Source organism: Perca flavescens, chromosome 15, assembly GCF_004354835.1.
Source record: "Perca flavescens isolate YP-PL-M2 chromosome 15, PFLA_1.0, whole genome shotgun sequence".
NCBI lineage: Eukaryota > Metazoa > Chordata > Actinopteri > Perciformes > Percidae > Perca > Perca flavescens.
This window is the reverse complement of record NC_041345.1, coordinates 21,096,561-21,111,618: the sequence shown is the minus strand read 5'-3', so window position 1 is coordinate 21,111,618 and position 15,058 is coordinate 21,096,561. Positions and strand designations below refer to the sequence as shown.

At 41.9% G+C, this 15,058-nt stretch overlaps 2 protein-coding genes and 2 non-coding genes across 4 annotated transcripts; 1 reads left to right on the top strand and 3 right to left on the bottom strand.

The window, feature by feature from the left end:
* Positions 1–799: 799 nt before the first annotated feature.
* Positions 800–6,641, top strand: LOC114570182 (uncharacterized). The gene is made up of 7 exons (XM_028600437.1): positions 800–860; positions 1,909–2,109; positions 4,619–4,687; positions 5,036–5,148; positions 5,546–5,703; positions 6,019–6,151; positions 6,249–6,641. Exons 1-7 carry the CDS (start codon positions 800–802, stop codon positions 6,639–6,641), a joined length of 1,128 nt encoding a protein of 375 aa, XP_028456238.1.
* A 4,878-nt stretch (positions 6,642–11,519) lies between these two features.
* On the bottom strand, positions 11,520–15,031 carry rpl3 (ribosomal protein L3). The gene is made up of 9 exons (XM_028599159.1): positions 14,930–15,031; positions 14,146–14,338; positions 13,722–13,890; positions 13,244–13,379; positions 12,847–13,033; positions 12,496–12,758; positions 12,314–12,409; positions 12,073–12,192; positions 11,520–11,642 (listed from the first exon to the last, which is right to left on the bottom strand). Exons 1-9 carry the CDS (start codon positions 14,930–14,932, stop codon positions 11,598–11,600), a joined length of 1,212 nt encoding a protein of 403 aa, XP_028454960.1. The 5' UTR covers positions 14,933–15,031; the 3' UTR covers positions 11,520–11,597.
* Positions 11,727–11,858, bottom strand: LOC114570441 (small nucleolar RNA SNORA54). The gene has a single exon (XR_003694517.1). It is a non-coding gene; the product is annotated as a small nucleolar RNA SNORA54 (small nucleolar RNA).
* LOC114570443 (small nucleolar RNA U83B) lies at positions 13,109–13,202 on the bottom strand. Its single transcript, XR_003694519.1, has one exon. It is a non-coding gene; the product is annotated as a small nucleolar RNA U83B (small nucleolar RNA).
* Positions 15,032–15,058: the final 27 nt, after the last annotated feature.

Genomic DNA, 15,058 nt, shown 5'->3' with positions numbered 1-15,058 from the left:
CTCCTCCTGGCTCTGAATATTAGGCGCAATATCTCTCTCTTTCTCTCACTCTCTCTCTCTCTCTCTCTCTGAGCATGGCGTTGAGTTTCTGGCAGACTGTGAAGTTACATAACCTCACATCAAACTGACAAATGACCTTTCTCTGACTTTACTGGACAACGTTCTGGGACAGAGTGAGCAGGCACCCATGGGATCTGTGTGGGCATGTCACCTGAAGCCTCCGAAGCGACCGCCAACTTTAAGTCACTGAGGAGGAGGCTGCAGCGTTCGACATTCACTCTGTGAATTACCACTCTGGCAACTAAAGGCAAAATGTGTGTGTGTGTGTGTGTGGATTTTTACCAGTGGAATGTTTCTTTTTCCTGTGCGTGCAAACTGTGAATCTGCATGTGCAAAATGTGTGTGTGCGGCCGGTTTGTGCTGACCAGAAAACAGTTGCTGACTGCGCTCACCCCGGGTTATTTTTGGGTCATGCAGAGTTGAATGGCAACAGAGAGCTATAAGCACAGTCAACCAACTGCAAAAGAAAAGAAAAAAAATCATTGGAGCAAACATAGTCTGACATGACACATTCACATCACCCCCTCTGCTGATACAAGCAGTATGAAGCTTTACCATTTCCTGAATAAAAAATATATGCACTAAAGAGTCTGAGCTATGTCACTGCTATTTTACAAATCATCTGAAGCTTTTAGATGCAGCTCTGAATAGAGGGCAGTTTTTAAAAAAAAGAGAGAGATAAAGAGGAGGAACCAAAGTAGGCTGCAGCACACAAAGTGCTCTGGGATGCGTGAAGCAAATGGAGCGCCATGCTCTGCCCTCTGGTGGTGTGATGGGAGACGGAGTGCAGGGCTGCCTCCGTCAGCTCAGGGAACGCTGTGGCCATGAACGGGCCTGGAATACTGATGCCACAGTGCAGGGGTGCAGGAGCTGCAGTCTGGCAGGCCCAGGAGGAACGCTCAGATTCACTGTCCTTTACATAGACACAGAGGGCTACTGCCTCCTTTGTGATGAAATAAAGCTTTAGTCAGTGTTACATACGATACTGATGGGAATCTTTTGATGTGGGTTAATGATTTCCACCGGTTTACATCCTGATTTGTGACTTGGCTGTGACTAATGCTCAGTTCTGGTATAAAAAGCATGAAATGTAAATATGTTCTTGTTTGGAGTGTAGCCAAAAGAATTGTGTTCAACAATACAAGCCGTAAAAACACGTTCTTATGTTGAAGCCATTCATCCACGTAACAGATGAATATATAGACGGAGCATCATCTCCAACTCCTCCACCCTGCAGCAACCTGTGGTGCATTGAATTCCACCGTGCAAAAATAAAAGACTTCCACTGGGGCTACAAATAGTGATTATTTGTGGGTTAGTGATAATGCAGATAATGTTTTTGGTTAATTGATGTATTATTCAGTCTGGAAATGTTCTGAAAACATTGACAAAAGCCAATCACAACTTCCCAAAGCCTGTGGTGACAACTAAAAATAAAACAAACAAAAGCAGCAAATCCTCATATTTTAGGAGTTGGAACAAGCAAATGTTTAGTAATATTGCTTGATAAATGACTCAAAACCCCTGAAATGTTAAGTATTTCTCTATAACCTTGAATATGAATGACTCAAATTGCAATAATCAAAGCTAAAGTCTTATTTATTAAGAGCACAACTCAGCTAATCTGCTTCAAACAACTGTTAATCAGATTGACATTTGAACATTGCTAAACCCTGATTGGTGCATGGAAGTGCATGACTTCCCCTTTGGCGGAATTTCCAGCAGCACCGGAGCAATCCCAGAAGTGGAACATCGTGGATATAGACTACACTGACTTTAAATCAGTGAGAAAGGCACAGACATGAATATAAATACGCAATAACTTTTTTAAATTGTGTGTTCATGCAGGAGCCCCTCTTAGTAAGATGGCCATCGAGACAATTTTCATTTGGTCAAGCAGTCAGATAGTCACCATTGGACCAGTAGTGGCCGAGCTTGTGGCCTCCATCGTGTGTAATAATGGTGCTACGTTTGTGGTCGTCCCCTCCCACAGTCTGTCCTCCTGTCAGACGCCGCGCTGCAGCCCCACCCAGGCACTTCCCTCACTCTGTAGGACGGCCTGCGCTGACTCTGTGCCAGCCGGTGGACCACGATGCCAGGACACACACCAACACACAGATGCACACACCTAGTTACACGTAGAAGCACCTGCACACACTCACATAAATCAAATAATTGGCCCTTCTCTCTGCCGTCCCAGCATGCATCCTGGTTACTTGGCTGCTGTCCTACTAGCAACAGCTGCTACCTCAGGACTGGACTGGTGGATCCACTGCAGGATCACACACACACACACACACACACACACACACACACACGCTTCATCTGTCCCTGGCTCTTCTGAGTAGAGCTCATGATAAAAGGAGCGAACCATCAGGGCCATGGCCAGACGGGACTCCTCTGGTGTCCCCGTACCAGAATCAGAAGGTGATAGGTAGTAGGCCTGTATCATGGATGGATCACTGAACTGGATGCAGGTCCAGGATCCCCCAAAACTGAACCTCTGTATAAAGTGTCAGTGATAACATTTCTTGTTGGAAATTTAATCAAAAGACTGCAAAGAGATGCAAAACGACCAGGCACAATGACTACAAAATGATGCAAACAACCAAGAAATTACACAAAATAACCACACAGAGATGCAAAATAGCCATAAACTGATGGACAATTACTACAGAAACAACCATAAAAAAAAAACACCGAGACTAAAAATGACCACAAACTGACACTAAGGGCCCGATCTTGCACTCAGCGCAATTGACTTTGTACACCGATGCATGTATCATTCCTATTTTGCACCTGACGCACAGCTGACTTTTCCCTCCACAGACGCACGTCGGTAAATTAGGGAATGTATTTGAGCTCCTGGGGGCGGTTCAGCAAAAAGAGGAGGCGTGTTCAGGCGCTGTTCCAAAGTTCCAAAGCGATCACCTCCCGTTACCATTCCATTGACTGCCATTCATTTTGACGTCACTTTGACAGCAAATAACTTTACATCTGAAGCGTTTAAAGACTCTATTTGTCCATTGTTTATTTCTAAAGAAACACAACAATGTATAAAAGGCTCCATTACCTTGTACCTCACGTTATGGCTCCGTAGCAGACGTTTTTGTAAAAATAGGCAAACGATTGTGTCATAACCAAGTGACTTACTGTCGCATAGTAGAGGAATTACCGTATAGTACAGGAGAAGCTCACGGGCAGTTTCGACTTACATTAGCTGTTTAAGTTTAATTACTAATGTTAACTAGCATTTTAGTTAGCAATAATTAGCCTGTGCCCATGTTATCTCCTTACATATGCCCTCCAACTCTGCAAGATTGGGAATGATTGAGATTTCTCTTGGCACAGCTACCAGAAGACTTCCAACTTTCAGACACGTTGCTCACGTCACATCTACGTCTTCAAGCTCAGTTGGAGGCTGTGCAGTTACGCTCAGAGCTCACCGGAAAAGTGCTTCTAATATCCTTCACTGGTCTCTGTCCAGAGCAACGGGATCTGTTGGTCCAGTTTATATAGCCTACTGTCTATGTGTTAAACACAAAGCTAGCTATAGTTAGCCTGTATGCTAGCGGACATTACAAAGGTAAACACTGCTCAGACTTATGATGTGGTCACTCACTACAATGGGCATTTTTTTTAGGCCCATTTACGATATAGAAGGTAAATATACACTGGAATATTTCCATAAGGGCCTTTTACATATTGACAAACGTTGATAATAACATATATATGTCTGTTTATTGTGAAAATAAGAGATTTATTTCAAGATAACATATTCACCCCATAGGGTTACACTGTAGAGTCATCTGGCGTTGGTATCCAATACGGCGCCCATGATTTGAGTTGGCCACACTCTCTATATCCGGTTGTTAAGTCTGACGTCACGCGTGACGTTTAGCCTCTTCCGGGTCCAAGCGCTCAGCACGTCCAGATCAATAACAATGGCGGAACCTGTAAATTTATTTACGATCACGTCCTTCTTTAGTGAGGTACCCTTGGCGGTCAAAAAGGGTTTAAACTCCTTTAACTCAAACAGAGTGGTTAGTGTAGCGCATCATTCAGGTGGCATAATTAAGGGTAGAGTCCAGGCATCAATGAAAAAGAAGGTTTACGAGGTTGAGGTGAGTTAGCTGTAAGCTAGCTAGCTAGTTGACGTAAGGTGATATTCCATGTTCTGGATGAGGTATTTCAAAAGAAAAAAAATGTACAGGACTGCTATAACTGTGGATGTAACTAAACGAGGATTAAAAAGTAAATATGTGACAGTCAGGTTTTAGGGAACTTTTAGGCTAGTCAATGTAGTAGTATGATCTGATAGCCCCGGGCTAGCTACAGAAGTATTGTTATGGTAACAGCGCTGACAGCAATGTGTTTTAGAAGTGTTAGGGTGAGGGTTAAATTGTTTTCAATACAGGTGCACGTTGAGGGCCAGGCAGTCAGGTACAGCACATGCGAGTGCCCAATCGGCAGAGACAAGTGCCATCATATGGCAGCTTTGTTGATTTGGGTTGAGAAAAATGTGTCCCGCACCGACGTGGAATGTGTGTGGAAGAAGGCCAACGCTCCGAAGGGGACGACATTGCAACCAAGAGAGTGTCAGAGATGACACCATCCACAACACGAGGTTTGTAATAGGTTTGTTGATGTTGCGTGGTTTGAATTATTTTTTAACTACGTAATGTGGTTTAAAGCTATTGCTAATGAGATTAATCGTATTTAAGTTAACATACACTCGCGGTGTGTTGTATTGCAGCTGAAAAATCATGATCATATCACCATATTGAAATATAGTTGCAAGACAGTGAGGCTGAGATGTACACTGAGATTTTTTTTTTTTTTTTTTTTTTTTTTTTTTTTTAAAAGCTTAGATTGTGTGCTATGAATAAATGATGATTATAATAAAATGCTATTAAATTGAGATAAATACATTACTCATTTTATCATTATAACCATTTGTATACCATTATTTCAGCTGGCATCAAAAGACCTGTCACCCAGGAGGACAAAGAATGGGCTCAGGCATCCTTGTTACAGCTTGGGCGTTTTACAGGGATGGGGTGGATTTTGAGTCCAGAGACACCTCAGGTAAGATTTTTTACGTTTGTACTTTAATGTTCCATTAGAATTAGCAGAAACATCACAATTACACTTACATTAAATCAATGACAATTCAGCTAGGGTTTTGTCATCCAACACATAATCATTTTGTTTTGTACAATGTTATATGTTTAATTTTTCAAAATTTGAACCAGGGGTAGGTTTCAAACTGTGTAATATAGTTAAAAAATAACAATACATAATTTAGGCTCATAATAAATTTGGTAAACTACACACATGTATGTATGTATATATGTATGTATGTATGTATGTATGTATGTATGTAAACCATTGCTTTCATTTCAAATGTATTTTGTATACACTATGTGGCTAAGTATGTGGACACCTCACTGACTTCACAACTTGTGCCTAACTTTATATCTAGACTCTCCCAATCAAGATGTTTGATGGGCTGGTGACCAGCCCAGGTTTTGTCCAAGCTGAGGACAAGGCTCTATATGTGCTGTCAATGCTTGCTGTCAATGATCAGGAGAAGCAGCAGATTGAGGAAGCAACTGTTGGCCAGGCTAAGAACTCATTATGGTAAGAAAGCTTATTAATATAAAGTATACTCTGGTGGTTCAGAGAGTCTAACACGCTGAACCTTAAACGCATGCAAACAGACAACAAAAGCATAACTAAGTTAGCCCTGATGACATTCTGCTGTCATTTACTCTAACCCCGGATTTTCACCAACTGTGGAATGGCTGCGGATCAGTTCCAAATTGTCTGCTAAAGGCTGTAAATTTGCTCAAAATGTAGAAGTGTGCTGGAGAATGTCAGATTGTTTGTACATGAAACTGTAATTCCAATTGTTGAGCAAAATTGGTCTCTCTAATCGTTGGTTTCTTTTAACAGGTTTACATATCGCAAGAAAAGGATAACAGCAAGTAACTTTGGTTTGGTCTTGGCAGCAGTCAAGCGGAAGTCTTACCCGCCTTCCTTATTCAAAACCCTGCTTGGCCAGTACAACCTCAAAGAAGGATCTAAAGTAAGCTGTAGTTAATAAGTGAATATTTAAAATGAAGGCATCTGTGTCTAAGAATACACTTATTAAGACTCAGTGGTATTTGTCCCCTACCCCCAAGGCATGTGATTGGGGAATCCTGCATGAGCCAAGGGCAAAGCAGGAATACACTGAGCGCACTGGTGTTGTTATACAAGAGAGGGGACTGTTCCTGTCTGATAGTGGCCTGCTTGGTGGATCTCCTGATGGCACGGTGTTTGGAAACTGCGTGATTGAAGTCAAGTGTCCGTGGTCAGCCAGAACCAAGACTATCCTGCAGGCAGCGGAGAGTAGGGACTTTTTCATGGAGTTCGATGAAGTGGTTGGTTCCCTGACACTAAAACAAAGTCACAACTACTGGCATCAGATCCAGGGAAACCTGCACCTGACCGAGCCAACAGCTGTCACCTGCTTGTGTGGACACCTCTTGACCTTGTCATTCTGCCAGTGCTCAAAGATCCTACATGGGCTGTGAACATTGACACTCTGGAAATATTTTATAAAGATTGTTTCCTACCTTACATTCTCTCACAGTTTTAAGAAAAGAAAACAAATCTACCCACTAAAGCTTTTATGGAAGTAAATAACTGGGAAACGTGATATTAGTTAAATGTATTCACCAGTGTCTCCCCTTGTTTTCTGTAAATACTTTTGTTGTGGCTTCTTGCATTTAATCAGCTGTAGCCTATTTTTGTGCATAACCTTTTTTTTTTTTTTTTCCTTTAACTGCTTTAAAGTAATTTAAGATAAATGTTGAATGTTTGTAGTGCTTTACTTACTTCAAGATAAGATAAAATGCTGTGTACCCTATATTTTATAAAGATTTTCCTACCTTACAACTCTCACAGTTTTAAGAAAATAAATGAAACTTTGACATTTCACACAAGCCAGGTATTTTATTTATTATACATATTTATTATTATATCACATTTATATTATACATCACAAATATTACATATATTTATTATTATAGTTTTTAAGCCCTTCATGCTATACAAAACTTGTAAAACTAACCCTCAACCAAACCCTTATTCTACCCTAACCCTATTTACATTTAGTCTTTTTAACTCTATAGTAAGTACATGTAGTGTGTAATCAAATATGCAAGCAAATATACAGAAATTCATGCATGTACAAACACAGTTAACTCATACAATTTCACGGAGAATGGGTGTTTGTAAATTTGTAAGACACACACACACTTTAACTATCTTGTTTACATTTAGTTTAAACTGGTATGGAATGTGGTCCAAAATGTGAAACGCTTTCAGTCGCTGAATTGCACGCTCCACATGTATCCTAGCTTTCGAAATGAATCGGTTATTGTTCACTTCTTCCTGCGTAAACTGTCCATTGACAAGGAAAGACGGGATGTTCAGGGAAACTCCTTCTGGCAAAATGTCACGAATTGTGAAGCCCTTGTCTGCCATAACCATATCACCGGGATGTAAATGTTGGAGAAGTCCACAGTCAGCTGTTATCGCCTTGTCTGAGGCACTCCCACCGTACAGGTCACTGGCAAAGGTAATAACTCCATTAGGCGCAACACCAATTAAAGCCTTAAGTGTGGTTCGTCCTTTGTACTGGCTGTACAAATGGCACTGTGCATCAAGCCCTCTGTGTTAGAGACGGCAACCTCTGTGCAGTCGAGGGCGATCCTACAGTTAGGGAAGGGCTGGAAGCAGTCTGGCAGCAATGTTTGATTCTTGGCTGTGGAGGGATGTTGTTCTGTATTTTCACGTCTGTAAAAAAAAAAATATATAATTATTAATAAATTAATAAATATTACTTTTTAGAATCAAATTACATTAATTCACCAAAGGGATTTTTTTTTTTATTATTATTCAAAGGTTGTAGCATGTTCCTATTGACCTGACTGACTTACTACTGGTGAAATTCTGACAATACCTCCTTTACTGTAACATTACAATTACAGTAATTGTTTCATAAACATATTTGATTAAAGTTCTTTTCATGTTCAAAAGGTTGTAGTACCTTCCTAGTGACCAGACTGACCTACTACAGGTGAAATTTTGATAATACCTAATAATACTGTATTACATAATATAACACTAATTTACTAAAAGGGGAATTGTTTGTTCCATAACCTGAAACCAAGCATACTAAGACACACACAGCTTCTTCAAGATTGGATTTGGCCAGGCTTGTTCTGTGTATGTACACTGAGCAATGTAAGATCAGAATCAAATATGTAAACATACCTGGCCATTAACCAGGATTCTGATCTTATGTCAGACTCCCTCTAACAATGCTCAATTATTATTGAAATGAGAAACGTTAGCAGATTATCATAATATCAAACTGGTCTAATGTTTTTTCTTGCTACGTACGCACATCTTCATGCTTCGGCTTGTTTGTAGACTGTTGCCAAAGCTAACGTTAGCTAACTAGCCGTAGCTAGCTAGTTTCATCTTAACTAGGCGGCACAGAACAAAGTTTCTTCATTTGTTTAATATTTGTAACTTACCTTATCAACTGCAGCCATTTCCTCTTCTCTTTCTCGTCACATGGAAAGCGGTAAAAAGACAGTTGAATGTCACTAGTTTTTTTAAACTCCGATCTATTTAAACAACACGGGACACAGCACTGCGGCATAGTCGGGCAAAAGCGTTAGAGCCGTTAGAGCGGACCCGGCGTTTGGACCCGGAAACAGTATTATTGGAGTGTGGTTACGTCACGACTTAACAAGCGGATAAAGGGCGCTATTTGGAACTATACAGGCTTTTTAGGCCTACATGAACCACGTGACCACCCCGCTAGCGAGATCAAAGAGTGTCGCAACTACTACTATCTCTGGCTCTGGACGTTAGCAACGAGCACACCACACCAAACTAATATGTGCAAGTTAATTAAGTAACCCCGGGATGCACGCACAGCTGTCTTGATATATCTAGTTAATTACCATTTTAAAAACTTTACTGGTATTTCTGTGCTAACACGTGTAATTAACTCACCTGTGTCCCACAAGAGTCAGCTCGCTCCCGTGTCGATGGTTGATTCCAGCATGTTACAGACGGAGTGAGTGACAAGAGCAGCCCCCCTGATTGGACAGTTTGATTTTACCTCTGATTGGATGGTCAGTGGGCAACGTGCTCAAAATTCGTACTTGTAAATCATTGTGCTTGTAACTTCAGTGTCGCACACGAACATAGGAAATTTGTGTGTCCGTCGCTCAGACTTTGTGAAACATCACTGTTTAAAATATTCCTCCACAAGATTTACACATGCACGAAATTATTCTACAGCTACAACACTTCTTTTACACATTCACAAAATAATTCTACAGCTACAAAACTTTTTTACAAGCCCAAATGTTTAATGACCCTTATTTTAACCCATATGTCTTGTGCTGTTGCATTTGCTTGATGTGTGGTTGTGTTAGAAAGGCTAGTTTCTGATCATGAGTAATTTAATCCAATGAATGCACGTGTACAGCTGTCCATATTTACGACAGAAGTGAATTTTCCGAATCGCAAATAAATACCAATGTTACTTAAAAGTTGTTTATTCATAAACAATGTAACTATTCAAAATGTACAGTTTATTAGTGCCAATAATCAGCACTTTCAATTTGAGTATTAGCATCTTTACCCATTTATAAATGTGTCCCCTTTCTTTGAATTTGTGCCCCCAGTCTGCCCCCCCGCTTCATTAGTCTCTGGCTCTGAGGAGAGCTCATTTGAGATGATGGAGGACTGAGCTAATAGGGGGAAATGGTACGGGCAGATGTACGGGGTCATAAAGAGAGCGCCCGCTGGGACACCCAACCTCACCTGAATGGGACAGAGGGAGCAATTAATGGCCTACTTCTGCACTGTTAACGGTCCCATTCAGCAGAGGGGGCATTATGTAAAGCAGGGCTGTGTGAGCGCTTTGAACTGCAACAGGGCAGAGGCTAGCGCCTCTGGAGGTTATTATGTAACGGCAAAGCCATCTCCATGACTGTCCTATGGCCAGTGACACAGGGTTTCACCCTGCTTCTTCCTCCCGCTGCTCTACATTTACAACTTCTTTTCAGGGCTCAGTTTATCACAATATCCTTTAGAGGATTATGTTCTGCTTTGGTAGAGAAAATCTCAAACTTTTGAAATGTTGCTCAACGGAGAACAATTGTGCTTCAACTCCCTCCACTGTAGGTTAATGGAAAGAAGGTGGGACCTTGAAAATCCTTACAGGAAATCCACATTTCTGCTAAGAGTGCTGAATATTATGCAGATATGTCTCAGAGAGAAGTTTAGCAGGACATCTAAATGGCCTGTGGAGCCCTCTCAGGGTCTTTCTCATAACCTGCTGAAGTGGAGGTTTTAGTTTTGGCAGTGATGAGCCAGAATGGATGATGTTGGGCCTTAATTACTGTACTGTGACTGCTAGAGTTCTCATGTCAGCCGAATACAAGCGTTACAGCTCAAGGACACATATAGCCAGTTAAAACATGCAATGTTAGCTAAACTAAGTGTCTTGCTGTCCATCAGTTCTGCATAGGTAGCTGCTCTCATCACAGCTGATGTCAAGCTTTTAAACCGCCATACAGGAGGCTGGAATTGGGAGTCAGAGCACATGTTACAAGCTCAGAGTAGTAACTGTACATTTACTCAAGTACTGTGCATCAGTACACATTTGAGATAATTGTTCTGTTGAGTATTTTCATGCTACTTTAGAACTACTATACCTCTGAGGGAAATATAGTACTTTATCTTCTCTACATTTGCCAACTTTAGTCACTTTATATACACTAAGATTTTAGATCTAAAAGTATTAACTGAAATTCAGTTAAGGCACCATTTTCAAACCAAACATTTATCCCAGAGCTACAGTAAAGATACTCATGAGAGAGACATCATGGCTTTCAAATGAGAAAAGTGGCAGTTGGTCAAGGCCACACCCCCACCCTGCCCCTCAATAGCTTCAGACAGAAAGGTCACATACTAAGGAAAGCTCATTGTGGTACTGGCTCTAGTGGCTGTAATTCTGCACCAAAGCTGAATTTGGGGAAAGAGACTTCAGATACAGTATTAGGGGACCACTAAGGTCTATATAAAAGCATCCAAAAAGCACCATGTCATGGGATCTTTTAAGACTGCACTACAAATGCCAATAGACCCAATGGTTACACATTTAGTGGCCAACTTTCAGCCAGTTTGTATTGACTTGTTATTCAGATGCCTTACTTTTTGTAAGCCATCAGTTAAGTGTGCCAAATAAATTAAGGGTCAACCTGCTGATAAAAGTTTATCTACAACACAACCAGCTGACCACATTTCCCCCTGTTTCCTATGACCATAAGCCTACACATCTTAGTTTGTATAATATGCTTTTAAATTGACAAGACAAATTCTTTGAGTTGGTTTTTTATTAAATAACTGCACAACAGTGATGACAGTCAATGCAGCAGAGCCTTTTGTTGTGGACTTCAAGCTGTTTCTTCCTTGGTGATACGGTCCTTCTTGAGTGGTCCCTGTGAGATGAGAAACAGGACAAGATTAGTTTTATGCACTTCGTCTACTGCACATGTAGTCCATGTGTTGCCTGAAAGCAGCAAAAATGTTCCCAGAGAGTGAACAGGGAGCGAGCACAAAGAGGCACTGCTCCCCTGCCTCACTGGGATTCACTATGGCACTGGAATGGAACCCAGAGTTCATACTGAGACTGAACCAGGTTACGAACAGTGCGGGAAAATAACTAAACATGCAGGCTGTATAAAATGGTCACGGTTTTAGATTTATCATTAGCTCAGTGTGGTAATGCTACATCACATTAGAGCATTATTAAGAATAAGTGTTTAGAGTGCGATAGAAGAGTGCATCTCAAACTTGATCTAAAACAGACAAGTCTCCTCAAGTCGTTAAAGACCTTCAAAAAAATTGGCTCTCAGTACGAAGTCTTACCATGAACGCCTTCTTTTCCTCCACAGTCTGGAAGCGGCCGTGCCCAAACTTGGAGGTTGTGTCGATGAACTTGAGGTCGATCTTCTCCAAGGCACGACGGCTGGTCTGCACCAGCAGAGACTGGTGAAAGGAAACAAATTTTAGTATGACGATAAAGATTCATATATGGTAGAATATATAGATTAATTCTTAATTTTAGTCAGTTTACCAGACAAAAAAGAAAAAAAAATTTAAATCTAACCTTGCGCAGAGTCAGCACCCTCTTTTTGGTCCCCACAACGCAGCCCTTCACCATGATAAAATCATTGGTCACATCTCCATAGTGGACAAATCCACCCTTTAAAGAAAAGGCGAGGGGTCAGATCTTCTACTTCAAGGCAAGATGGCATCAACCAACGTACAGGTTGCATGATTGTCACTTACCAGGGGGTTGATGCTCTTGTTGGACAGATCATATTCAGTGGAGGCATTGTTCTTCACCAGCTTTCCATCCTTTGTGTGGTAGCCCTGGCCAATCTTATAGATCTTCTTGTTGATCTCTGTACGGTGGTGGTAGCCCTTCTGACCAGCACGGGCCACAGAGAAGGCCACACGGGCAGGATGCCAGGCTCCGATACAGGCCACCTTACGCAGACCACGATGGGTTTTACGGGGAAGCTTCTTTGTGTGCCATCGGCTGGTGACACCTGGGAGGATAAGAGGTTCGTTAGAGTCCAGACTAAATACAGATTAACCAAAAAGTGCATGCGACGACTTAATTATAGCCTTATTTACCCTTGTATCCGTGACCCTTTGTGATACCAATCACGTCGATCATCTCGTCCTGAGTGAAGACTGTGTTGATAGGGACGGCCTGCTCCAACTTCTCACGGGCCCAGTCTACTTTGTCAGAGATGTTGCCACCGTTCAGCTGCACCTCCATCAGGTGAGACTTCTTCTGTGCCAGGGGCAGCAGACGCATCTGCACAGATATAACTCAATGAGAACAGAGAAAATATCCACAACATAATCAACATGTACAGTGAGTAGTTCAGATGTGTAGTCTCAGAAGGAAGGCAGCATGGAAGGTATCCTCATATAAGTCGGGCGCCATGCCTGACGCAAGATCCGTGGTCTCATCACAGACAAACCAGTAAACATCTCTCATTGGTAATCCAATAAACATGCTAACCTGTGTGTGGGCAATGATACGGATGACCTGGCAGTACTTCTTCATGGAAGCAAAGTCCTTCTCCAGCTGCTTCTTGCCATCATCATCCTGCCATTTCTTGCAGTACTTTGTGAAAGCCTTCTTCTTGGACTTGTACCTGAGAGCACGCAGTGCAGAGAAGACATAGCTTGGCACAGGTCCTTCATAACCCCAAAGGGCCAGCGGAAGAACACTGTGCATAGCTGCTCGCCCTCCCCTCCATGCGGAAAGGGATGCTGCATCAGCTAATGATTTCGGCTCATGGCACAGTTTCTAAGAAGCTCTTTCCACTGGCCAGAGGAGCCCGGAGCTCATCAGGGCACATGGCACCTGAGCGGAGCTGCCACAGGGGCCACCGTAATGTTAGACTCACTCAGTGAAAATGCAAATACTATAAATTTCCACTGTGCAACTAACACCTGCTTCAAACACTAGTAAAAGTAATTGTATAGTGTCTCACCAGTTCTTGTAGAACCGACGCTTGCACTCATCACTGACGTGCTCAGCGAAGATGGTCTTGAAGGAACGCAGGCCTCGGGGTGTTTCGACATAACCCACAACTCCAACAACAATCATGGGTGGTGTCTCCACAATGGTCACAGCCTCAACCACTTCCTTCTTGTTCACCTCTGAAGAAAAAAAAAAAAGAAAAGTTAAACTTTATATATTCAAACACTTAACTTTTCAAACCACATTATGTGAACCATTTCATGGTATAGACTGCGCTCAGTGCTCGACATTCAGCAAGGAGTTTAACCCCATTATGTCCGCCCGTCGAGAGACTCATCATAGGCAGAACACCATACATTATACACTACCCCATACACATCTACAACCTTAACGATACTTAAGTATATCAGTTTATAAAAAGTCATTCCACTCACTTGAGCCAGGTCTGTCAACCTCGCGTACGATGTGCGTCATGCCGGCCTTGTAGCCCAGGAAGGCAGTCAGGTGCACGGGCTTGCTGGGGTCATCCTTGGGGAAGCTCTTGGCCTTACCACGGTGACGACGACTCCTCTTGCGGGGCAAGAAGCCCAAAGATCCGTGGCGCGGAGCCGAAAATTTACGGTGAGACTGGAGGGAAGAAACATTTAGTTAATTAGTCCATTTGATAAGCTAACCACGATGTTCAAGTGCTATCCAACTACATCATTTAACGTTAGTATAGTAGGTAGCGAATATAGCATGGACGTGAAGTTACGTCGTTAGTTGCACAGTGGTACTCAATTTAAAAGCTGAGGTAACTTAAATTAATGCAAGGGAATAGCAGTTCACCACGTTGTTAGCATGGTGAGCTAGCTAACATTAGTGTTTGCACGGTTGTAAAAATTGACTTTAAAAAAAAAAACGAGAAACTGTAAACTTTGTCAGTATCCAGAACATGTATAAATAAAACTACATTATATGCAATCAGCGCTTAATCTAGGAAAGTTATTTGGAAATTAACGGCGGCCTATGTCCAGTTGACATTTTGGATCCTGAGCTGCCGGTATGGTTACGTTTGAATCACCAAAAAGTGCAATAACGGGCTGAAATGTCACGTAATCTGTTTAAGATATTAATAAAAACATTCCATTGCAGTAATCTGACAGTCTGACATTAGTCTAATGTAAAGGATGCCTCAGATGTGAGACGGATTCTCCACTGTGGGTCGAACTCGCTTACCATTTTGTCTCCAATCCGATTCAAAGAGACTTTGGGAAGGGAAACACCTTGTATATATACACAAGCAAATATCGCGAGACTATCCTCAAAGACGACCTGCCCCCAGTATTTATTTCACTTTGTAGATGT